The sequence below is a fragment of the Ovis canadensis genome, chromosome 7, assembly GCF_042477335.2.
Source record: "Ovis canadensis isolate MfBH-ARS-UI-01 breed Bighorn chromosome 7, ARS-UI_OviCan_v2, whole genome shotgun sequence".
Classification (NCBI taxonomy): Eukaryota; Metazoa; Chordata; class Mammalia; order Artiodactyla; family Bovidae; genus Ovis; species Ovis canadensis.
In genome coordinates, this window is record NC_091251.1 from 24,840,215 (window position 1) to 24,864,890 (window position 24,676).

Here is a 24,676-nt window from a genome sequence, read left to right on the forward strand (position 1 = left end):
TGTGATCTCAGCCCAGGGCTATGGTGAAGATAGGGCTGGAAAGATCTGCACCATAACCAGAGGCCTGAATACCTGAAGTTTATTTTGATGTGAAGTGAGAAGCATTTTGAAAGCCCTTGCCTTACAGTCAGGAGCTGAAATGCAAACCGCCAAGAAACAAAAAAACTATTCTACTTCACAAAACCAAATGCATGTCAAAACACAGATGTTCATTTTCACCTATTAAAGTGGGAACGTTTTTAAAGACAGTAAGTTGCAATGCCTGAGAAAGGGTAAATGCAGATAGGGCTATACAGGGGCTCCAGCTTGACCTTGAAGCCCGGATTCCACTTGTGGGCACCCTGTGGTGGGGAGCTGTTAACAGTGCTGATCGCCTCAGTGTTAACGGTAACAGTGGACAACTGGGAAAGACTTCAAAAATTAAATAATGCCTATACTCAAATGATGGACTATCAGTTATTAAAATTATTTTTTGAAAAAGCTTTAAAGATGGAGAGGGAAGCCCCAAGTAGTCCAGTAGTTAGGACTCTGAACTTCCACTGCAGGAGATACGGGTTCAATCCCTGGTCAGGGAACTAGGATCCCACAATCAGCATGGTGTAGCCAAAAATAAATAAATAAAATAAAGATGGGGAGATGCTTATGATATACTGTTGAATGAAAACAAGACTTGGAACTGTAAATACAGCAAGCTTTTATTTGGGGGGAAAATATACATGTGCATAGAAAAAAACTCTGGAAGAAAACACACTCATATGTTAGCAATTTAATCTCTGAGTGGTGGGATGTCTACTGGTTCTGTTTTTCCTTAGTTTTCTATAATGAATATGTACACCTTTTGCCATCAGAAGAAAACAAAACAGAACAAAAAAGCCATGCCCCTTGCCTGACTTAGTGGAGTTGTTGTGTTGTGTTACTCACTCAGCCGTGTCTGACTCTTTGCGACCCCATGGACTGTAACCCACCAGGCTCCTCTGTCCATGGGATTCTCCAGGCAACAATACTGGAGTGGGTTGCCATTTCCTTCTCCAGACTTAAGTGGAGTAAGTTCCTGGAAAAGGAACAGCACCCAGGGACAGGAGTGAAGCCAGTCTCTGTCTTCTAAGTGTGGTATTAGCAGAGTTTCAAGTGAGATCCCAGAACCACAGTGTCTGGACCCTCTAGGACAGCAATTCTCAAATCCCCAACTGTGCAAACAAATCACAGAATCACAAGAGACCTCGTTAAGATGCAGAGGCGTCAGGCACCCTAGATTCTGCATTTCTAACTTCACCCAGGAGGTAGGTAAAGACCACACTTTCGGTAGAAGGACCTTAGGAACTTGTTAAACATTAAGAATCCGGGGTCATGATCTTTCAGGCGTGAAGGGAGGGAGTCTGCAGTTTGAAGAAGCTCCTGGGTCATCCTGATGCCTGGTCAGGATTTGAGAAGCACTGATGATAGAATTGGGTGACATCACAGGCTTACCCCAATAATACTATGAGGGTCCTGCTGGCCTAAGATTCCCCCTAACTAGGCAAGTGTCAGGAGTCCAGTGAGGTCAGGTAGGTCAGAGAGGCACAGATGAGCAGCACTGTTCTTTCTCATCAGCTCGGTGGGGGTACACAGTCATCTTGGGGTATTACTTTTCTTTAAAGTCTATGTATTCATCATTATATAGCCTTGAGTGTGAGATACAAACTTACAAAAGGGAGTGTGGGATCATGGACTGAACCAGGGAAGAGGGGTAGAAATAGCTGGATTTAAGACTTACTTCTGCCATCAACTTGGGACAAGTGAAGTCACTCAGTTCTGTCTGACTATTTGCGACCCCTTAGACTATAGCCTACCAGGCTCCTCTATCCATGGGATTTTCCAGGCAACAGTACTGGAGTGGATTGCCATTTCCTTCTCCAGAGGATCTTCCCAACCCAGGGCTCGAACCTGGGTCTCCCACATTGTAGACAGACGCTTTACCGTCTGAGCCACCAAGGAAGTCCCAAGTCACTTCTTATTGACAAGTGGAAACAAGAAATCCTTGCTTTTCTTCCATTCAGAGCTGTAGGGGGTGGTGTACCAGAAAAGGAACAGGCTCTAAAGTTTGGGTCCTGGCTTTCCACCTGCCTTTCTGAGCTTTAGTACCCTCATCTGCCCACCAGGAATAACAGCCCTGGCCCTTAACCTCTTTGAACTGCTCTAGGAGGCTCCAGCAGGAAAGTGGGTTTCGTGCTCAGTAGACTGGAAGGTTATGTTGGCCCGGCGCTCTCATTACCCTGACAGCATCCTCTGTAATGCAGCCCTGCTTGGCACTCATCACTTGCTGCCGGATACCATCAAGTCTCTTCACGGACATGTGTTTATCTCCCTTACACAGACTGTGAGATCAGAGGGCAGGGGCCCCATCTCTTTCACCTGGGTCTTTCACTCACTGTGCCCAGCATGAAGCCGGGCACACAAAGGCAGGAGCAGACTGGGTGGACCAGGAGGGGCTGTGTAGTTAGACCAGCAGAGAGTCCAAGTGCTCCCTGACTCACTGGCCCCACACTCACTGTTGTAAGGACTGGAAACATAGAAGGTGGAGAAACAGCCCAGCGCCCACCCCCAAGAAAGGTCTCAAGAGTGATTTTGTGAGAGGCAGACTGAGTGAGCTTCATAAAAGAAACTTGCTATACGGATTGATTCATTTGGTCCAGGCTCCTCTACCCACACTCCACTCTGGGACAGAAGTTGGTTCCTGCCACACCAAAGGTTGGTGACCATACTGTGGTCACGCTCATAGATCCTTGACTTGGGGGTGTGTGCAACGTCACCCCCTTCCTCTCCCATGCCCTCAAGTCCTCTCCCTCCACTTACCCTGTCGAACCCAGGACACAAAAGGGGTAGGGTCAGCTGAGGCCACACACTCCATCACCACACTCTGGCCAGACACCACGGTGGTGTTCTCCGGGGCTGCCACGATGACCACGTCCTGCCCTCCAGCGGATGCCAGGGACCCTGGAGAGAGGTAGCCTTACCATCAGGCGTCTTCACAGTCAGCCCCTTACCTGGTGCTCAGTCACTTGGTGAGACAGGTGGGGCAGCCAGGGTTCCATCGGACAGATGGGAGAGCAGCTGCGTAGTTCAACAGAGCTGGGACTGGAACTCAGAGGTCTTTCTCTGGGAGCCAGAGAAGAATAACTGGGCCTCCGACACAGCGCCCCCATTCTTCCTGCTGGATGGAACCCACCCTCAAGGCAGAGAACCAGCAGAGTCAAGAGTAGACTTGCAGTCTGGACTTGAAGTCAACAGTTGGAGTCTCCAGTTCTGGCCAGTCCCTTCCCTGGAGCGCCTCAGTTCCCATGTGGGGAAGGCAGGGGAAGGGCTCGAGTTTCTGCCAGCGTGGCGGCGCCGGGAGCACCCATTCCCTGCTGAGTTCTCAGCATGACCCTGGGTCCCTGGGTCAGCATGGTAAATACCCGGTTTGTCCAGCAGGTGGAGGCAGAGACCCCGGGCACTGAACGGGCAGCAAACCAGACTCAGCTCATCAGCTAAGCCCCAGAAATAGAGTGGGAGGGAAAGTGGACGGGATGAGAGGGGGATGGGAAGAGATGAGTGGAGGGGTGGGGGTCGAGGGGAGCTGCCTTGGCAAAGGAAGGCAAGACAGAGGCCTTTGCGGGAGGCCTGAAGTGAGATCTATTGAACACTCGCCAGGCACCAGGCACTTCCCATTCCTATCCTGGCGATTCTCACCACCTCCCTGGGCTGGACATTTGATAAGGAGCCCAGGGTCACACAGATGGTGCGTAGAGAAGCCAGGATTCAAACCAGGTCGTTCTGACCCCAAAGCCTGTGTCCTTTCTACCGCGTCACTCTGGGACGGGAGATTTTCAGGGAAATGGAAAGAATAGTCCCAGACCTCTAGGAGCCGGACGCACAGCAAGCAGCACGGGGCGGCTCCCCCAGGGCAGGGGCTGGCACCTACCCTCTCCACAGACACCTCACCTCCCTGCGCCCGTCCCCAGCCCTGGACACTCCATCCACCTACGGAAACAGTCTCAGCAGGAAGGGCGCCCTGGACCGGAAGTCTTGGGTTCCGGCCCCAAGTGCTCTCTCTGACTTGGGTGGCATTGCCTTCTGTGGGCTTCACGGCCTCATCTGTCACCTATTTGAAGGCAGGTCTTGGACCACCTGAGGTCCCTCCCAGCTCTGAGATGGATGACTGCCCCATCCGGCCAGCCCCCTTACCTCTGTGGGCCACGCGGAGTAGGGCCTCCTGGCTGAAGCGCTGGTGTGCTGAGTTGGTGGCCACACAGCGGTAGGAGCCTGCATCACCTTCCTGTACATCCAGGATCTGGAGGACCCCGTTGGGAAGGGTGATGAGCCTTGGGAAGGGACAGAGGGCACCTGTGAGGCGGACAGGAGCTCTACAGGGAGGGTGGCGGTGCCCCAACTGTCCTGAACCCACCTCCCCCTCCTTCCTGAAACACCTACTGTGGCTTACTAAGCTCACCCGTAATAAATGCAAATTAAAACTACAAGATACTGGAACTTCCCTGGTGGTCCAGAGGTTAAGAATCCGCCTTCCAATGCAGGGGACCTGGGTTCTATGCTTGGTCAGGGAACTAAGATCCCACATGTCACGGGGTAACTAAGCCTGAGCTCTCCAACTACCGAGCCCACACTCTCGAGCCTGCGAGCCACAACTATGCCGCAACTAACACCCGACACAGCCAAATAAGTATTTTATCAAATCTGCATGCACCTTTTAGACTCAGCAACATCACTTCAAGGACTTCATCCCAAGATATTCTCATACACATACACAAAATGTATGTTTAACAATATTCACTCCAACCCTGTCTGCCACAGCAAAAGACTGGCAACAATCCAAGTGTCCATCTGTAGGGTGGGAACTAGCTAAATTGGTTCGGGTACATTCATAGAATGGAATGCTAGGCAGCTGTTAAGAGGATGCAGCTCCTTGTGTGCTGATACAAAACCATCTCCAAAATACATATGGTATAGAACAGTGTGTGGAGGACATGTACACTTACATGCTTTTGCACGGAATGTTCCTGGTCATAGCAGTTGTCTTGAGAGGGGACCTGTGATCTGGGGAGCTCTCAGGAGGAGACTTTATTTTCATTAAATAACCTTCTGTAAATTTTGAACTTGTTTACTTCCTGCCTGTATTACCTTCTCTCTCCTCTCCCTTCTAGTCACATCTCAATCTGAACCTTGAAACAAGCCTAAGAGATAGAGGGGATCATAGCCTTCATTTTATTGGTGACAAAACCAAGTCTTGGAGGGAGGAGGGTATCTTTCCAGAGTCCCACAGTTAAAGCAGAGTTAAAATTGGAACCCACATCTCCTGGTGCCAAATCCCACGTTCTTCCCACCTGCCTGTCTTAGCAGCCATTAGATGGCTAACAATGCCAGTGGGAAGGGATGTAGTCCCAGCAAGTGCCCCCGCCCGCCAGTCAACATGTACATTATGGAGGAGGGGCAGGATGGATGAGGGTGGTGTTGTCTGCCCTTTTGGTGAGGGTTGGAAAGCAATTTGGGCTAGAAGAGCCCAGAGATCTTGCTTAGAGACAGTACAATCCCAGGCAGAGACGTGTCCACGGGGGCCTGGGTGGTGGGAAGCAGAATGGGCTCTGGCCCCAGCAGGGAGGGAGTGGGTCTTCCTGAATTTTCTAGCTGTGATCTCTGCAGGGTCAGCTCGAGGGTGAGAGTTCTAGTTTCTCACTGTGGATGCAGGCTAGGTCAAGGTCAGGGAGGGAATGGGGCAGCTGTGCACGCGAAGACCCCTTGGCTCGTGGGGAAAGCGGGGTATGAGAAAATCTAAACACAGGAGAAAAGCACTAGCTCAAGGGTGTTGGGAGAGAATTCTGGCCATAAGCCTAGAAATCTGCTGTGGCCCAAAGACTTAGAACAAAAGCATAAACCTTCATCACTCCTTCCCTCACCCTACAGGCAAACTCAACTCTGCCCCCAGAGCCTTCGCCTCAGCTCCAAGAGCTGCCTGCAGCAGTGCTGGGGCCAGCAGGAGAGAAGTGACGAGGAGGTGCAGGGTGTCTAGAGCTAAATCCTGGGCCAGGACGCAGCCTGCTGCCACGGAGAATTTGATGGAAAAGACAAGGACCCATCTCAGGAACAAGGCCCCCACCCCCATCCTGGGCTCCTCCACCTTATATTCTCTAAGACCTTTCCTCCTTCCTCAGTCTCAATAGCTGCCCACATTTCCTGACCCCAAAGGTTCCCGGTCTTTCCAGGGAAATATTGCTCCAGGTATCCAAGAGTTTCTCTGGTGGCTCAGGGGTAAAGAATGCGCCTGCCAATGACACGGGTCTGGCCTCTGGGTTGGGAAAATCCCCAGGAGGAGGAAATGGCAACCCAGTCCAGTATTCTTGCCTGGGAAACCCCCTAGACAGAGAAGCCTGGAGGGCTACAGTCCGTGGGGTTGCAAAAAACACGACTTAGCGACTAAACAACAAAAACAACAATCCAAGAGCTAATACCTCCTATGACAAGCAATACTGCCTTAATTATGTGTGCCGAATGAACGAACAAAGGAATGGATATCTTTCCTTGGGTGTGGTGCTGTTGCTGCCTTTGCTACAGCCAAAGAAGTGAGATGGTACCACTTTTCATGTTCATTTAATATCTTTTCTGCTTTGTTAAAAATGTGGTTTCAAAAGCTCTGTCCTTGGAAGGATGTCCAAGATACATTGGTTAGTGGTGGGGGTGGGGGGAAATCACAAAACAGTGTTTACGAAGCAATGCTATTTTTGGAGAATAGATAAATGATATGCGAGGATGTGCGCAGAAAAAGTCAAGGGTGGTAAAGCTCACGTCATTCGTCGAGGTTTTCTCAGCAAGGGGGATTACTGGGGGTGGGGGGGCTCTTCTTTGTTCTGCTTTTAAATTTCTTAGTTACAGCGAGCATTTATTTATTAGTTTGGGAATATAAAACTTAAAAAAATTTAAATGGAAAGACGCACTTTGTTTTGTCATTTCTGGCTCTGGAATAAAAGCAGCTGTGGCATAGTGGAGAGAATTGATTCCAATATATGTGACTTTTAGCAAGTGACATCCAATGTCCAGGCCTCAGGTTTCTCATCTGAAAAACGGGCTTCATAATTCCTACCTATTTCACACTCCTGACCCTGTTAATGTGTTATAAGCTCACATAAGATCATGGTAATAGCTATCTGTGGTCAATCTGTAGGTGACTTTTTCTCCTTTAAGTTAGTAGTATACTTATAGTTTTAAAAGGACTTCAAATAAAATAGCTACTTGTAGAATGAAAGCAACTTCTATCTAAAAGGGAGTAATCATTCTCTTTCCAAGCCTGAGCCTGCTTCCTGTACCTGCAAAACGACACTTGAACCCCAGGATTCAAGAGCAGAGAAGAAATGGCAGAGCTGCTCTGAATTTCCTGAGGGCCAAGGCGCCCCACCCAGAGCCCTTCAGAGATCCACCCCAGGAAAAGGGATATGAGCTGAGGGTCACATGAGGCTGATACAAGATGGACCCTGGAAGATGGGCAGGGCAGAGGACTGGACCAGGGATCCTGCAGGAATTAAATCCATTTGTTTTAAAGTGTGAGTACGGGAAGATCCTCTGGAGAAGGAAATGGCAGCCCACTCCAGTATTCTTACCTGGTGAATCCTATGGACAGAGGAGCCTGGCAGGCTCCATGGGGTCCACGGGGTCGCAAAAGTCAGACACAACTTAGCAACTAAACCACCACCACCAAAGTGACCAAGCAGACCTCCCCGGTGGCTCAGCGGTAAAGAATCCGCCTGTAATGTGAGAGACCTGGGTTTGATCCCTGGGTCGGGAAAATCCCCTGGAGAAGGAAGTGGCACCCCACTCCAGTATTCTTGCCTGGAGAATCCCATGGACGGGTGAGCCTGGCAGGCCACAGTCCATAGGGTCGCAAAGAGTCGGACACGACTGAAGCGACTTAGCACACACACACAAAAGTTATAAAAGAGAGAGTTGATTTGAAGAAATGTATAAAGTGAGTGATTGTATAAATGGCTTAGGGGTGGCCAAGATTATGACAGGAGTTTGTGAATGCCTGTGATTTGGGAAACGCTGCTCTTGGTGATTATTGGTTCCCGTGGAAGAAAAATGATCCCCTCTCATTAGAAATTAGTTTAAATATCAGGCAATTGCCTTAGGGTCTAGACTTTGCCGTCAGTGCCCAAAATATGCATACAGACCCTGATAGAGTGTGCTTATTAACTGCACATGTGCACAGCCTACACCTGGGCATATGGTCTCCTTCAAACCTCTGAGTTGAGTTTATGAATAGCATATTTGTACATGAACTCTATCTGGGCATGTGTAAAAATACATACCTTGGGCATAATCAAGTTGCCGTTTTAGGTATTTCTTTATCCCCCACCCCACACACAATGTGCTGGGACATATGAGCCTGGCTTATTTATAGATGAGGATCAATTTTCAGAGGACTTGGGGGCAAACGCTTCCAGAGTCCAGGAACAGGCAGCTCCAGCCTCCTGGGAGAGGCCTAACTAGATGTTGGGAGGTGCGGGAACTTCTCTATTTGTGGAGAAACACTGAGGAAGTAACTTCTCTCCTCTGAGCATAACTGGATCCATCTCTAAGCCCACCTATAACAGGAGCTTCTTCAGACCCTGCGGTTTCCCCACCCCAACCACCAATTCATCCACCCCAGGGCTCCAATGCCAGATACTCTTAGCAGCAGTTGTGTGACTTGAGGCAAGTGACTAGTGTCTCTGATCCTCAGTTCCCTCATTTCACAGTTCAGAGAAGAGCATCTGCCACAGCCACACAGACAGACCTGGAAGGGGGTTCTGTACGCATTAAGTGGAAAAAAAAAAACCCAGCAGGAATTGCAATATAATCCCATTTTTGTTTTCTATAAAAAAGATTGAATAAAAATACCCAGTATATATCAGCCAAAATTTTTAATATTTATAAACATATAAGGGAAAAGTCCTGAGGGTGGACATCAAAACTAACAGAGGCTTTCCATGGGTGGTAAGAAGATGAGTCATTTTTGTTTCTTCTTCTCTGTTTATACGAATTTGAAAAATGGGTTTAACAGGAATATAAACAAAGTAAATAGAGGAAAATGTGAAAAATAAGATACCCTTAGCTTGAAGGATGACGGGAGGGATTAAGTGAGAAAACACCGCTCTCATTAAGCAGAGCCTCTCGTGACTTTTAACGTGGGGAGAGTTTTCTGCTCTCTCCCACCTCTCACTTGACCCAGCAACCCGCTGGAAGCATCCACCCCCAGCAGTGAGGGGCACCACACGCGGAGGCACAGAACTTAACATGCCAGTGCTGGGAAACTGGGTTAGCAATCCCAAGGTCCCCGCCCTAGAATGTTCATTCTGGGGATAGCAGAAGGGCATGGCAACCCATTCCAGTATTCTTGCCTAGAGAATCCCATGGACAGAGGAACCTGGCAGGCTACAGTCCACGGATTCGCAGAGTCGGATGCAGCTGAGTGACTGACACTTTTGAGCAAATGACTCTAAGAGGTGGTTAAACAAGTTAAACAGGTTTCTCAGCACAGGGCTTCTCAGGGGACTTGTCAACTCCAAGGTCTTATTTGACCATGGAAAAAAAGAATTTTTCCAAGAATCATCTTTAGGGACTAATATTCTCAAAAAAACTCACTTTGGAAACCACGATCTAGTCCAACCCATTGGACCACTGGGGCCGACTGATCACCAGAATCACAGGATCACTTACATCTTGGCTTCTCACCCTTCTTCCTCCCTTCCAACTGTTGCAGAGATGTGGCCTGTGGCTTTTCTATCTAGAACTTTCTCTCACACTTTCACCCCTATCGAGACATGGATAAAAGTCAGAGGAGCTGGGCCAACTCAATACTCTAAAGACAGGTTAGTTCCAGGGCAGAGAGATCTGGAAACCAGTATTTCTGAGCCTGAGGAATCTCACCTCAACTGGGAGAGGAGAGAGTGGGCTGGTAACTACAGCCAGAGAGAGAGATGCACGGAAAGGAGGGCAGGGCGGCTGGGAAAGGCCTTTGGAGAAACCTCTCCAAAATGTAACAATCCACGGGGTGGGACTTCCCTGGTGGCACAGTGGTTAAGAATCCGCCTGCCAATGCAAGGGATACAGGTTTGATCCCTGGTTTGGGAAGATTCCACATGCGTCCGAGCAACTAAGCTCATGTGCTGCAACTACTGAGCCTGGGAGCCGCAGCTGCTGTAACCAGAGTGCTAAAGAGCCTGTGCTCTCACCCACAGAAGAAGCCACCGAAATAAGAAACCCACGCGCCGCAACTAGATAGCAGCCCTGGCTCATCGCAAATAGAGAAAGCCCATGTGCAGCAACAAAGACCCCGCGCATCAATTAAAAAAGAATCTATGGGGTGGCAGCCAAGTCATGAGACCAATTCCAAGATCAGGGATGCAAACGAGCCTCATGCCTTCTGGACATGCTCTGTGTACGTTTGGGCCTTCCCAGGAAGCCACAGGAGCGATCAGGTCCTGGGTCTAGCCTCTGCTTCTCCTCTGCCCCAGAAACCATTCCCTGGGATTGCTCCATTGCCTTTATGGGGAGAAAGGAGGATGACACAGGAAAGCTCTCCACAACCCAGTTATCAGATGCTGCACCCCACTGGATGGAACTGAGGGAAGAAAAGAAGTTATGTTTCTAGGGTGGAAACTTAGAGGAACCTGCAAAGGGAAAGCCTCCCAGCAGCCTCCTGGCCCTGAGCAAAAACAACGAACATCCAGCCAATGCCTCACTGTGTGGCCTTGGATAAAACACAGCTCCTCTCTGGCCCTTGGTCTCCTCCTCGATAAAACAAGTGGTTAGGCTACATATGCTCTGAAGTACTCGATCACTGCTCTTAACCCAAGCCGCATAGCTCGGTAGGTGGCTTTTCTCCTAGGGAGCAAAAACCTCTGGCCCAATTTCTCTTTGGGACCAGAAATGAGCTGAGCATCTGCTGGTGGTTGGCTCCTAAGTCAGTTTGGGCAAATGGAGCCACCTTGACTCTAAGGATCCCAGTTTCCAAGAATGTCCCAGAGCCCAACCTACCGGCCCTCTGGGACCCACTCCCCACTCCCCTGCAGGACACTCACCGAGGCTCCTCAGGCACCGTCACCCGGTCCTTCTCCCAGGTAATGATGGGTGTTGGCAGTCCTTCGATTTGGCACTGAAAGCGAGCGGTCCCATTCTCCTCCACAGTCTGAGATTCTGGGTGCAGGGAGAAGCCTGCGAGGGCTGGGGATGAGGACAGTGAGAAAATACAGCGACAGGAGAGGGCCACGAGAAAGGAGGCACAGCGAGCATGGATGGTGAAACACACACACGCACGGACAGAGGGGCACGGGGCAACAGAAACACGAGCAGAGAAAATTCGGCCCGACGCAGACAGGCAGGCAAGCAGAGGGTAAGTGGCGATGACTGGTCAGATGAGTCCCCTGCCTTACTCATGTCAGACTACAGTGTCTCCTCTGGCCTCAAAATTATGTCATGGTGATCTGTGCCTCCTAAGAGCCCCCCAAGGGGTGGCTGGACGATGCAGCTCGGCTCCACACACTCTACGGGCATGGGGAGCACCGTTGTGCTCCTGACACTCTTACAAGTCTCTGGTGGGCTTCCTGGAGGAAAGCACAGGTCTAGACCCTCAAAGTCACAGGGAAGGAAAAAGAGGAGCAGCAGAAGAGTGGGGAAGAAGTGAGACTATTGAACGGTGAGACAGATAGTAGCAGGAAGGGACCCACTGAGCAGGACAGGAGGCAGGGAGAGGGGGGTGGCTCAGAGACAAGCCTTTGTGCAAGTAACTAATGGCGGATCCCAGTTCCCACACCCCACGTTGTGTGGGTCTCAGCTCAGCCCCAGATGTAGCACTTACTGGCGAGCTTGACCACTGCAGCCTGGCTGGCCATCACCCCGAGGGGCCCATGGGCCAGGCAGGAATAGCTGCCCTCAATGACCTCTGGAGCCCCAGGGTCTGCCTCGTCAGCGCCATCTACTGTCGGCAGCTGGGACAGCCATAGGGAGCCATTGGGTAGCAGGCGAAGGTGCTCGTGCTCAGGGAGGGCGCCTCCATCCTTGCTCCACGTGATGCTGGTTGGGGGTCCGGTGGCAGCTGCCCCCAGACTGCAGTCCAGCACCAGGGCTTGCTCTGGGCCCAGGATTACTTGCAGCGGCCCTGCTCCACAGCTCAGCGACACGGTCGTCTCCTGGGGCAATGGCTGCTCCCCTGCGTAGAGGAGGGACACCAGGGCCATCAGAGTGTGTCCTCCAACATCCCACAGCCTCCAGCTCCTGAGTCACTTGCACCAGGGTTGGGGACAAGCCTCGGAGAAAGAGCGGTCATGAGGAAACCTGTGTCTGGATCCCAGCTCTGCCTCTGCCTGTGATCTTGGGCCAACGACTGCGCTTCATGCCCATCATGCGCGCCCCTCAGCCCCACTCAACTTCCTCATCCACAAAATAACACAGTTCTTAGCAAAAGGTGGAAGCAACTCAAATGCCCAATCACCTGTGCGTGCATGCATGCTAAGTCGCTTCAGTCGTGTTCAACTCTGTGCAACCCTATGGCCCACCAGGCTCCTCTGCCCATGGGGTTTCTCCAGGCAAGAACACTGGGATGGCTTGCCATGCCCTCCTCCAGGGGGATCTTCCCAACCCAGGGATCAAACCTACGTCTCATGCCTCCTGCACGGGCAGGAAGATTCTTTACCTCTAGCACCACCTGGGAAGCCCAATCACTTGACGAATGGATAAATATATTACTCAGCTATCAAAAGAAATGAAGAACTGACATTTGCCTCAGAGGAAATAAACCTTGACAACTTTATGCAAAGGGAAAGAAGCCAGTTATGAAACGCCACATATTGTATAATGTGATCTCATTTCTATGAAATGTCCAGAATAGGCATATCCATAGAGACAAGACCATAAATTCATGGTTGCCAGGGACTGGGGAGAGGGAAGAATGAAGAGAGATGGCTATGGGATCTAAGGTTTCTTTTTTGGGTGCTGAAAATGTTTCTAGAATTAGATAGTGGTGATGGTTGCACAACCTTGTGAATAAACTTAACCCACTGATTTGTACCCTTTAAATGGTGAATTTTGTGGCATCTGAATTGCCTCTCAATTTAAAAAGACACAGTCATTCGTTCTTCAGAAGGCTGCCGTGAGCGGTCAGTGAGATGCCGCGTGTAAGGGAGAGCGGCACAGTGGCTGACCTGGCTCAGTAATGTCGTCCCCTCTCCTGGAATCCTGCAGGTCGTCTCAACCATGATTGTCCAATTCACTTCTGCTGCAGTGACTGCAAGAGTTAAACTCTCCTCCCTGCAGCTGATTCCTCCAGAGCCACACAGTGAGCCAGCACAGAACCTGGGCCTCCAACCCTCTGCAGATGCCCCAGAAGAGCCCACAGCTCCAACACCACCCTGGCCACAAAGGTGGACAGTAGAGGAAGGGAGCAGGAGAACAGGGAATGCCATCCCAGGGTCAAGGCAAAACACCCAAATGCCAGTGTTTATCATTTTAAGCAACATCTCAGCCAGGCTAGTAACCATTATTCACAGGGAAATGGTGGGTTCTCCCCACTGTATCTCCCACAAGGTTGGCCGGCTGCCTCCTTGTCCATAGACACTCCCAGGCTGAAGGCCCCCTCCTATCCTCTGGCCTGACACCTTGCTTAAAGGCACCATGGTGTGTCTGAGAGGGAGTCAGGGACGGAGGTGAGGACAGTGGCCCACACTCATGAGCAGGCAGGCCAGGGCTGACAGCGCCTCGTCAGGGCCACGCGGGCAGCACAGCGGTGCGGGACTCAGGCGACCCTCAGTTCTGGACCTGGACCTGTCACAGTCCAGCTGTGTGCCCTTGGGGACTTCCTTGCCCCCAGCCCCGCCCTGCTCGTTTACTCAAACATAGCGGGTGATGTCTGAGATTCTATGACGGCAGGATTGTTCAGTGAACGGGACACACCTGTTCCTAAACTGATTCAGAGTATCATCCAGCTGCGCAGGGCTCAGTCACTTCAGTCGTCTCCGACTCTTTGTGACCCCATGGACTGTAGCCCACCAGGCTCCTTTGTCCATGGGATTTTCCAGACAATACTGGAGTGGGTTTCCAAGACCTCCTCCAGGGCATCTTCTCAACCCAGGGATCGAACCTGTGCCTTCTGCATCTCCTGCGTTGTAGGCGGGTTCTTTACCCACTGAGCCATCTGAGAAGCCTGAATCATCTAGATACTATAGATACCTTCCACACCTAAACACGTGCACCCGAATCTCTGCTACACTCATCAACACCTAGACACATGCATGCCAACACTTAAAGCCCCGAATAGGATCAAGACGGAGGGGAGAAGTCCTGACAGGTAGAGATACAGAGGCCAGGGCAGAAGCCAGGACACCACAGTGGGAAGGCAGGCAGACAGAGGGGGTCTGAACGGCCTCTCTGCCTTTCCTAAAGGCTCTGCAGGCACCTTCAGCGACACAACTGGCTTCAGCAGTACTAGAGGCTGCAGCCAGGCGAAGGCAGCACTTGGCCTCACCTGGCTTCCAGCCAAACTGGGGAAGGAAGCCACAAAGAGCACCTGATCCTGGGGCAGAAGATCAAGCTTCCAATCATGCCGTTCCATCTACCAGCTATGTGACAAGCCACTTCACCTCTCCGGGCCTCAGTTTCCACATCTGTAAAATGAAGGTGATACTATGGAGCCTGTGAGGATTACACCAGATGATGGAGGGCAGGGCTCCAGTTCAAAGCCTGACAGGCATCAATCAAGGAATGGGAACTCATTCTTTAGAGGCACTTCATAAACTGGAGGTCTCACTGGTGGCTCAGATGGTAAAGAATCTGCCTGCAGTGCAGGAAACCCGGGTTCGATCCCTGGGTTGGGATGATCCCTGGAGAAGGTAATGGCAGCCCACTCCAGTATTCTTGCCTGGAGAATCCCAGGGACAGAGGAGCCTGGTGGGCTACAGTCCATGAGGTTGCAAAGAGTTGGACACGGCTGAACGACTAATACTTTGACTTCATAAACTGGAAGGGGATGTACAAATGCAAATCACTATTCTCAACACCCAGTCCCTTGTCTATCTGAGCCCCTAGATTCTGATGCAAACGCGGTGGGGGCAAGGCCAGCCTGGGCTGTCAGCCCAGCGGCTTCCAAATGCCCCATTCCAGCCGCCACCGAGCAGTCGGTTTGAGTTTCAGGGAAGAAAAGCCCCACATGACTCGAATCCCTGAGCCCTCTGGCAGCCTCCCTGCCCCCCAAAGCATGTCGGAGGCTTGGAAAATCCCCTGCCGTGGTGAACAAACAATGTGAACAGTTGGGGCCCCGAGCAGCTGCTGGGTCTGTCAGCAGCCTGGGCTCGGACGGGCAGGATGGCGGCCAGAGGGGCCGTGGCTGGCTGGAGAGTCCAGAGAAGGCTCCAATTCCTTCCTGAATATTCATGGATCAGCAGATGTCTGGCTGCCCCAGCTCAGAGGAGCTCAGCACCCAGCAAGACCAGGCGGCAGTGGAAACCAACAGGGATGTAGATGTGGGGAGAACTCGGGGTCCCCAGCGGGTACAGGGCTGTGCCAGGAGTCCAGGTCAGCTCACGTTAATGAAATATGTGCAGAGCCTGAGACTGCTCATTTTATAGACGGGGAAACTGAGGCCCAACAGGGGAGGGTCTCGCCTCTCTGGGAGATAGTCTGGGGAAACTGCCCTTCTTGGACATCCCAGGGGTGAACCCAGCATTGAGGAGAGAGCTGCTCCCGAATAAGAGGAGGTTCTCTCTGCCTCAGGGCCCAACTTCTGTGCCCAGGACATGCGCATCCTTAGGGGCTCAGCTCAGGTGCCACATCCTTCCATGAAGCTGCCCGTCCCCACCAAGAAAGGTTTTTCCTGGGTCTCACAGCATGCAGCCACTCAGAGGTCCCCTACCCATCCTTCCTAAGACAGACCATGGGATGTGGTGGGACCAGCCTTGGCCTAGAGTCAGAGTCCTAGGTACATCGGGTATTGTATGACCTTGGGTCCATTCTCTTCCTTTCTGGTTCCGTTTCCCTAGTTTTAAAATGAAAAGCTGCCACAGTTCTTGTTTTCACCAAAATTCTCCCAGCAGTAGAGGAGATCAGACTCAGGAGGCTTACTGACCACCTGAAATGCTTTTATTTTGAAACCTCTGGCCCATTTTGCATCCTATTCTGTTATACAGCAGGGTTTGCTTTCATGTAAATGTGGCTCCTACACCACCAAATCTTTTTGCATAAAGTGGGCCGTGTTTGCCCAGTGGTTTCATGCCCCCCCCTTCCCACTGCCCCCAGCCCCTCCCATGAGCACTTCTCAGCCCTCCCTCTCAGGCCAGGGCGGACAAAGTGGACACTTGCTTGGCCAGCTTTCTTCCTCGAGGGGGTCTCCCTCTCCCACAAGCCCTTCTCCTCACTCTCCCAGGTGGGGAGGGGGAACCCTGCTGGAGATACAGAGCTTCTATGCTCAGAAGCCCCAGGATCATCTCTCAGTCTCCTTTTTCTGGCATTATCTTACCCACCTGCAGGATAAATTAGATTTTATGAGGCCAATTAGGACCCAGACAGAAAGGAGATTCGCTGCTGAGCCCTGGGGCCAGCTCAGTGCTGTTCTGCAGGATTTGTGGGGGCCTGGCATAAGCCAGGGTTCTGTTCCTCAGTGAACGCTCAGAAAAGAGGATGAGGGAGTGGGGGGAAGAAGGGGGACAAAGCTGAGATGCCACCTTCGTTAAGGCAAGAACTTGCCACAAACATCAGTGCCTTGTCATTTTTGAATTTCAGGGCCCAACAGATTTATAACTTGTTTTCAGTCTACAAGGGCAATTCTCCATGACACCAACACCACTCTCTTTCCCAGGAGACACAAGCCAGTTTCCTCCAGAAACCTCCTTCCCCAGGCCCCCACCTTGGGCACCTCCCACACCACCCGCTAAGCCCCTCCCACAACAGCTGGAAGGAGAGCTTGGGGCGCTTGTCTGGGAAGCAAGGAAGACAGCATTCCCTTCATCTGTGATCCTGCAGAGTCAGGCTCGGCCCCAGCAGGCTTGACAGCAAAGCCACCCTCGCTTGACTGGCCTACCTCCTGTTTCCTGTCACGCGGAGCCCCCACCGGACCAAACCACCTCCTGTTCTCTGAAAGCACTGCTGCTCCGTCTTCCCTCAGTAGCTGTGCCATCCTGGGGTCTGACCTCGAGGCCACTCCTTTTTCTGCCCCATAGGACCCTGGGTACCTGGGCCATTGCAGTTAGCATGGCAGATTTCTGACTTGCCTATCTCCCCAGCGAGGCAAGTTTGAGATTATCGTCTTGGTCAGCGTTGCCTAGGACCTAAGACACTGTCTGGCACACAGCAGGTGTTCAATAAATAGTCCTTGAACAGATGAGAGAACAGGCAGAGACACACGCAAAACGACAAGACACAGAGCCCCTTGTGCTTTTCCAAACATCCATTTCCTTATCTGGAAAAATTATAGGAACTCCCTTCAGGGCTGGGAATTATCTGCATAATACATGTGGGGAAATGCCTAGCATAGTATGTGGCACCTATGAGAGATTCAACAAAATGCTGAAAATGCACCAAGGCAGGGATTCCCTGGAGGTCCGGTGGTTAGGACTCTCTGTGTTCACTGCCGCGGGCCAGAGTTTCATCCCTCACCAAGGAACTAAGGACTTAAGATCGTGCAAGCTGTCTGGTGCAGCCACAAAAAAAAAAAAAGAAAGAAAGAAAAAGCCCTGAGACAGAACAGCAAACTCACATTCAAAGAAATTCTGTACTTAAACATTACCAGGACTGGGGAGCTCATTACCTCACCTCTGCTGCTATATGGAAGGTCCGTTTAAAAATACCTTGCTTGAGTGCTCACCTTTGTCTCTCTTATGCTCCATTCATTTGCCAGAGCTCCAAGCTATGTGCAAGGTAAGTGAGCCTCTTACGAAGCCATCTGGAAGTCTTCACTCTGCACCAGCTTGCGTGTTCAGGTTTGCACCTGAGAGACGGCTTCCTGAGCCTCTGCTTCCCAACCCCAGGGACCCCACAGCCCCTCAAATCCAGAAGATGCCTCAGCAGTGAGGCAGTAGGACCTGGCAGCCCAGCCAGCCCCAAGCACAAGGATTCCATTTCTTGGCATGTCAGGCCCGGATCATCCTCTCTGGTTTTCTTCTCTCCCCCCAGCTGCCATCCCCCGTCTCTGACCAGGCTGGAGCTGGGGTCCTCCCCCATCAGAGCCACTCTTTCTCTTCCTCCCCTGTGACCCGGGGAGCTGGGAGCCCCTAGGCCTGCTTGGCAATAACATCTGTTCTGCATCTGGAATTCTGTGTCCAGTCTGGTTCCTGTATCTCAGAAAGAGTGGAGGCAGAACAGGAGGCAGTGGGTGGGGGTGGGTGAGGAAGAGTGGATTCCAGGGCCCAGGCCCAGACACACGAAGCGAGGGGGCTAAACCCCAAGTTGTTGATAACTTCTCATGTGAGGGGGAGGGGTGAAGAGAGACTGAACTCCGGTTAATGTGTACCGAATCCCAGGAAGGCATGGCTACTCCAATAGCCAGGAGATTGGTTACGGTCCCAGTTCAGTCTCCATCCATGTAACTCTGGGAAGTCACTCAGTTTTCTCATCTGCAAAATTAGTTCACGCTAAAATTATTTCTAAGTTTTCCTTAGTGCTGACCTTTGAAGACTCATTGTGAGATTAATCAACTTGAAACTTATAATTAACTGAGCCATGAAAATACATACAAGATCAATGAAGGTTTAACTGGAAGGTTTAACTGGATTGTTTAGATTCACTATTAATAGAGATTGTCTGGGACTTGCTGGCGGTCCAGTGGTTAAGATGTCCTGTTCCAACATCAGTGGTATGGGAGCTAAGATTCCACATGCCTCTTGGCCAAAAAGCCCAAACACAGAACAGAAACAATACTGTAACAAACTCAATAAAGACATTTTTAGAAAATGGTCCACATCAAAATTTAAAAATCTTGAAAAAAAAAAGAGATTGTGTTTGACCTAGTTCCTAACCCCCAAGATGAGGTCAGAAAGGGCCACCCCAACACTGCAACTGATGGAGGTTGGCCTTCGAGCCTCTCGACTGAGAAAGGGATGAGAGGTGGGAGTTTCCTGGTGAGAAGAAAGCAGCTCACCTATTCTTAGAGCCCTCCTTCTACTGACCTCTTGCATCACCACCCTTTAAATTCTGCTTGGGTGTAAGGGAGAGCCCCGTTTCTCGCTTGTGGTGAAAACAGAGCACTGGGCATCCCACCACCACTCCCAGGTAGGATCCCATTCACATCAACATTTCCCCAGCTCCCAACCCCTGACCAGAAGTGCGCTGGGGAGACAGGCAGTCACAGTCTTGACTCCAACATGTCAAGGTGGCCCAAGTGTCTATTATTTTTTACTTCTCACCCCCTCACTCTCTACAAACTCCCTGAAACTATCATGCTAATTCTACTTCCTAAATATCTCTAGAATCCAGCTACTTGGCCATTCCAATTGCCACCTCTTTAGTTACCACCACCCTCTCTTCTGGATTACTACCACAGCCTCCCAAGAAGTAGCAGCTTCCTGCCTCCATCCCATGCAGTCATTCTCTGCCTTGGTTAGAGTGAGCTGATGCAAAACAGATCTCAAAACCCTCCAGGGTTTCCCTGGTGCTCTGGTGGTTAAGAATCCGCCCTGCAATGCAGGGGACACCATTTCGATCCCTGGTCCAGAAAGATCCCACATGCCAAAGGGGCACTAAGCTCCTGAGCCACAACTACTGAGTCTGTGCTCTGGAGCCAGCAAGCTGCAACTACTGAGCCTGCATGCGTAAAGCCTGTGCTCCACAACAAGAGCAGCCCCGGCACTGAGAAGCCCAGACACAACTAGGGAAGGGCCCCCAATCTCCGGAACTAGAGAAAGCCCACAAGCAGCAACGAAGACCCAGAGCAGACAAAAATAAGCAAATATTTCAAAAGAAAAACAAAAAACAAAATCCAAGGACTCATTTGGGCTCTCAGGCCAGAAACCCTGGTGGGGCTTATAAGCCCCTTCATGAGCTGGATCCAGCTCCATTTTCAGCCTTCTCTTTTTGACACTCTGTGGCCCCTGGCCCATTCTTCTTTAACCTGCCCCACCCTCATGCCTTGCACTCTAAACTCCAGCCATATTTAGTTTTATTCGATAGTCCAAAGAAAGTCACTTCTGAGCGTTTGCACGTGCAGTTCTCTCTGCAAAACTCTCCCCACCATCGCTCTCCTGCCGTGCTAACTGACCCTCTGCACAGAGCTCTAGTCTTCACTACTTCCTGAAGGAAGCCTTTGCTGACTACCTGTCAGTCTCCTCCTTATTTACTATATCCAGGCACCGGTCACATGCTAGCCAAAACGAGTACTCAGTAAATATTTGTTGAATAAATGACCTCCATCCAGATGGGGCTGGGTAGTCAGAACTCTAGCCTGGGGAGTGTCCCCAGGACTGAGAAGATTTGCACACTCAAAGGATTTAGTACTGAGGACCAGCAGCGCAGTAGCTTCAGCCAAGCACACTGCTGCCAAGGGAGCCCCAGCTCGGCCTTGTGCACTCGGAGTCCGGAGAGGCCAGGTCTCCGAGGCAAACTGAGCCCCTGGCGGGAGGCCCCACCGCTACTCCATAATGCTCCATTGAGTGCAGTTCCCAGCCCTGACTCCGCTTAGCTGGATGATCCCGACCCCGGTCTGGAGCTCTGGAGAAGAGGGTGGGTACAACTCTTCGTTAATCCCTAGGCCTCCAGAAGCACAGACGCCTCTCTGGCACTTCCCCGCACCCCACCTGACAACCCTAGACCCCCCACTACCCCGGCCCAGAGGCCGGGACCCTGACCCCAGGCGGCCTCCTGCCGGGTCAGCACTCAAGTCTGAAAAGGGGCGTGTCTTTGTAGGGAGCTAGGGGGTCCGAGTAGTTCCTGATACTTTCCCACCCGCTGTTTGGGTTTCCTGGAGAAGGGCCGGGGCGGGCCAGGCGGAGGCTCCTTCCCCCCTCCGCCGTCCTTGCCTCCCTCCCACGTGGCCTGGCTGAGTCTCTCTGGAAAGCCGCAGCAGCTGGAGAGAAATCCCCCTCCCCACCCCCACCGCCAAGTCCCTCCCCGACTAGCCCCGGACACATCCTCAGCTCCCCGCTAAGCAGGGAAGGCAAGGACTAGGCGAACAAAGCGGGCAGCCCATCCCCCTCCCCAGCGCTCCGAACCACCTTCCCCCTGGGCCGCCCCCCAAACGCACACAGGGCCGAAAGGGAGCGGGCCGGGGTGGAAAAAGGCTCCCTTAAGCACAGACACTTGGGACTCCGTCACCCCATCCCCAGCCCTTTCTCCAGCTAGGACAACTCTGGAGAGTTACCTACCCCCAATGCGCCCTGTGCTGGGGGGCTGGAGGGGGCCTTGCTGACCTCGTCAACGCTTTTCAGATGTGTCCCTGGGGGGTGGGGCAGAAGTGATACGCGTCCCAGCCCGACAGCGAGTACTGGACTCGTCCACGAAAGCAACTGATTCCTGCCCCCTCCCCCAGCCCACTCCGGGCCTCGGGTTTTGGGGGGAGGCAACAGTCCCCCACTCTCCCCACAACCAGCCTCAGGGACACACCCACTGGACAAAGTTGAGTATTTTATCAAAACTAACCCCAGTCAATCCGGAATCTCCTACTCCTGTCCCCCCACCAAGGGCAAGGACACTCCCCAAAAGCCAAGGCCAAATATTAGCTCAGTGCCATGAACACAATTACACACAATCTCAACACACACCCCTCCTCTTTCACACTCCCAACCAGGAAACGCGCGCGTACAAGGCAGTACCCGCCCCGCACAAACCACCGGCACCGCAGCCACTGCCCGCGATGCCACGCAGCGATCGGCCACGCACTGCGGACCTGTGCGCCAGGCAGAAGCCCCCTCCCCACCCTCTGCGCGCGCGCGCGCACACACACACACACAGACACACACACACACTCGTACACTCACTCCGGACTCCACAAACCAAGGACATACACACCCCCTATGGACAAGTACGCGCCGCGAACGCCACCAGCCGAGGCTCGCGGACCCCGGAGCGCAGGCATCACCGGCACCAGGGCGCGCAGCCGGCGCCCCCACGGTCCCTATTCGCTCGGGACTCGGGGCGCGGCGGCCCCGCAGCCCCACGCAGCCCGGGGCGCACAGTCACCCCGCAGGCGCTCCCGCCGCTGCCTGGGCGCCCGCCCTTACCGCGCGCGGTCAGCAGGCAGAAGGTCAGCGCGATGAGCCCGCTGCCGCGGCCAGCGTTCCCCCGCGACATGGGGCCGGGCCCGGGCTGCCGCCGCCGCCGCCGCCTCCCCGCGCCTCGGCCGCCGCCGCCGCCGCCGGGGGAGGGCGCGCCGGGCGTCAGTGGCCCGGGGAGGCGCGGCGCCGCGGGCGGGGGCGCGGCCTCGGGGGCCCGGGCCTGAGCGGGGGCCGGCGCGGGGGCCGGGGCTGCTGCCGCCTCGCCCGCCCCTCTATCGCCATCTTGGGCGAGCCGCCCAGGCGGGGGCGCCAGGCGAGCGCGGCCGGTCGAGCCCCGCCAGGGACCCTGGCCCTGTGCTGTGACCTGCGCCTCGCGGGTGCTCCGCCCTGCTGGGGTCTGCGCGCGTGTGCCTCGCCGGCTCTGGCTTGCCATGGGCACCCCCATTTGGGCAGTTGGTTTCTGGGGCTGTTTGTCTCTTCCTCTCTGTCTCAGGATCTCTTTCTGCCTCGATGTCTCTATTCCTTTTCTCTGCAGCTGCCTCAGGGTCTCCAACGTCTGGGTTCCAGGCTCAGTGGAGGCAGATTCAAGGCCTTGGTTTCTGTCCTGATAACCCCATCTTGCCATTTGAGCCAGTCCATTCCAGCCCAGGTCCTGGCCTGAATCCTCCTTAGCTTCTCCTCCGACAGACCCTCTGGGGACACGCGGTTCCCTCCTCATCTCCACTCCCACTGCCATAACACACTGCTGGCTTCTGTTGACCTTCTTTTGGTCTTGGAATAACCAGCCCCAGCAGGGCATTTACTCTACTCCAAGCACTGGCTCAGGCTTCCCAGGTGGCTCAGTGGGTAAAGAATGCACCTGCAGTGCAAGAGATGCCAGTTCAAGCCCTGGGTCAGGAAGATCCCTGGGAGGAGGGCATGGCAACCCACTCCAGTTTTCTTGCCTGGAGAATCCCATGGACAGAGGAGATCACTAAGAGCTGGACCCAGCTGAAGCGACTCAGCACCCATGAACATCCGAGCACTGCCATACCTGGACCTCTCTGCAGCCCTGGGAGAGACGAGGAAGGTTTGATTGCTCTCATGTTACATGCAGGGAAACTGAGGCTGGAGGAGGCAAAGTGACTTGCCTAAGGAAACAAGGCCAGAGAGTAGCAGATACAAGACCTGAACTCTGGTTTTCTGACTCCAGAGGGTCATTCCCCACTCACAATTTCAACTGTGCTTTCTGTGTCCTAGCTAGACTGGTTGTCTTGGTATCCTGAACACTTCTTTCTCTAAAGACAGGGATTCAGTGGTCAGGCTAGGGTAGGGAGTGAAGTACAGACAGAATGACCTATTTAAGGTCATTCCTAAGACCAAGATACCATGGTTCTTCATCTCCTCTGTCTCCATGACTTAGAGCTATTTTGTCTCTGTACCCAGTGTGTACCATACCCATCTGTTGCTAATTAACCCTTAATAATGACCAGCACTTTGCAGGTCCAGTGGAATTTAGCATTTATTCATTCATTGCCAAGCGCATCAGTAGCATTTGACTTAGCCCGTCCCTCCTACTTGTTTCTCTTAGTGATCTCATTTGGTCATCAAAGCTGTAAATTAAATCTTTATGCTGAAGATGCCTACATTTATATCTCAGCCTGCACCATCTCCCTTGAACTTCAGACTTGTGTATCCAGCTACCTGCTCAACATTTCCATTGGCCAATGCGCATCTCACCTGTAACGAGTCCAGGGAATTCCCTGGTGGTCTAGTGGTTAGTGGTCTAGTGGCTTTCACTGCCAGGAGCACAGATCCAATCCCTGGTGAGGGGGACTAAGATCCCCATAAACTGCAAGGATTAAAACAACAACAGCAACAAATTTAACATGCTTGAAACTGAGCTCTGACCTTCCCTATTAAATCTGCTTCTTCCCCAGTCTCCCCATCTCAGTTCCTAGCGGCTTCATCGTTCCTGATGCTCAGGTCAAAAACCTTGGAGCCATCCTTGACTCCTTGCTATCCCGTCTTTCACACTTTAGTTTCCTGCTACTACCTTCAGCCAAGCACCATCATCTCTCACTAAATTGTCACAATAGCCCTCTCACTCGTTTCTGTCCTTGTCCCCCTTCAGTCTTTTCTCAGTATAGCATCCAGAGTGATCTTATTATAATGGGGATGAGATCATGTCACTTCTCTGCTCAAAACCCACTAGTGCCTCCTAGCTCAGAGCAAAAGCTGGAGTCCTTCATATATATGACAGGAAAGCCTATCTGATCTGGAAGGCCAACCTACCTCTCTGACCTCTCCTCCTGCCATCCCCCTAGCTCACTGCCTCTCCAGTCTCACCGGCCTCCTTGCTGTAACTTGATTGTAGCCAGTCCCCACCCCCACCCCCAGCCTCTAGACCTTTACTCAGCTGGTGCAGGTCTGGAGCTCTGTCCCCCACATCTCATATCCTCACAAGCCCCCCACTCTGCCTGTGTCCCCCATTTTTCTAACATGCC

General features: G+C 52.4%; 1 protein-coding gene across 1 annotated transcript in view; it reads right to left on the bottom strand.

Moving 5' to 3' along the window:
* IGDCC4 (immunoglobulin superfamily DCC subclass member 4) overlaps nt 1-22,484 on the bottom strand; it is a 39,070-nt gene extending 16,586 nt beyond the window's left edge. Inside the window, exons 1-5 of the mRNA XM_069595408.1 lie at nt 22,197-22,484; nt 11,861-12,211; nt 11,085-11,226; nt 4,204-4,340; nt 2,833-2,973 (exon numbers count right to left, since the gene is read on the bottom strand). Of these exons, the coding sequence (XP_069451509.1) occupies nt 2,833-2,973; nt 4,204-4,340; nt 11,085-11,226; nt 11,861-12,211; nt 22,197-22,266 (841 nt within the window). The 5' untranslated portion in view covers nt 22,267-22,484. The remainder of the gene's footprint in view (nt 1-2,832; nt 2,974-4,203; nt 4,341-11,084; nt 11,227-11,860; nt 12,212-22,196) is intronic.
* Between the last annotated feature and the right edge of the window lie 2,192 nt (nt 22,485-24,676).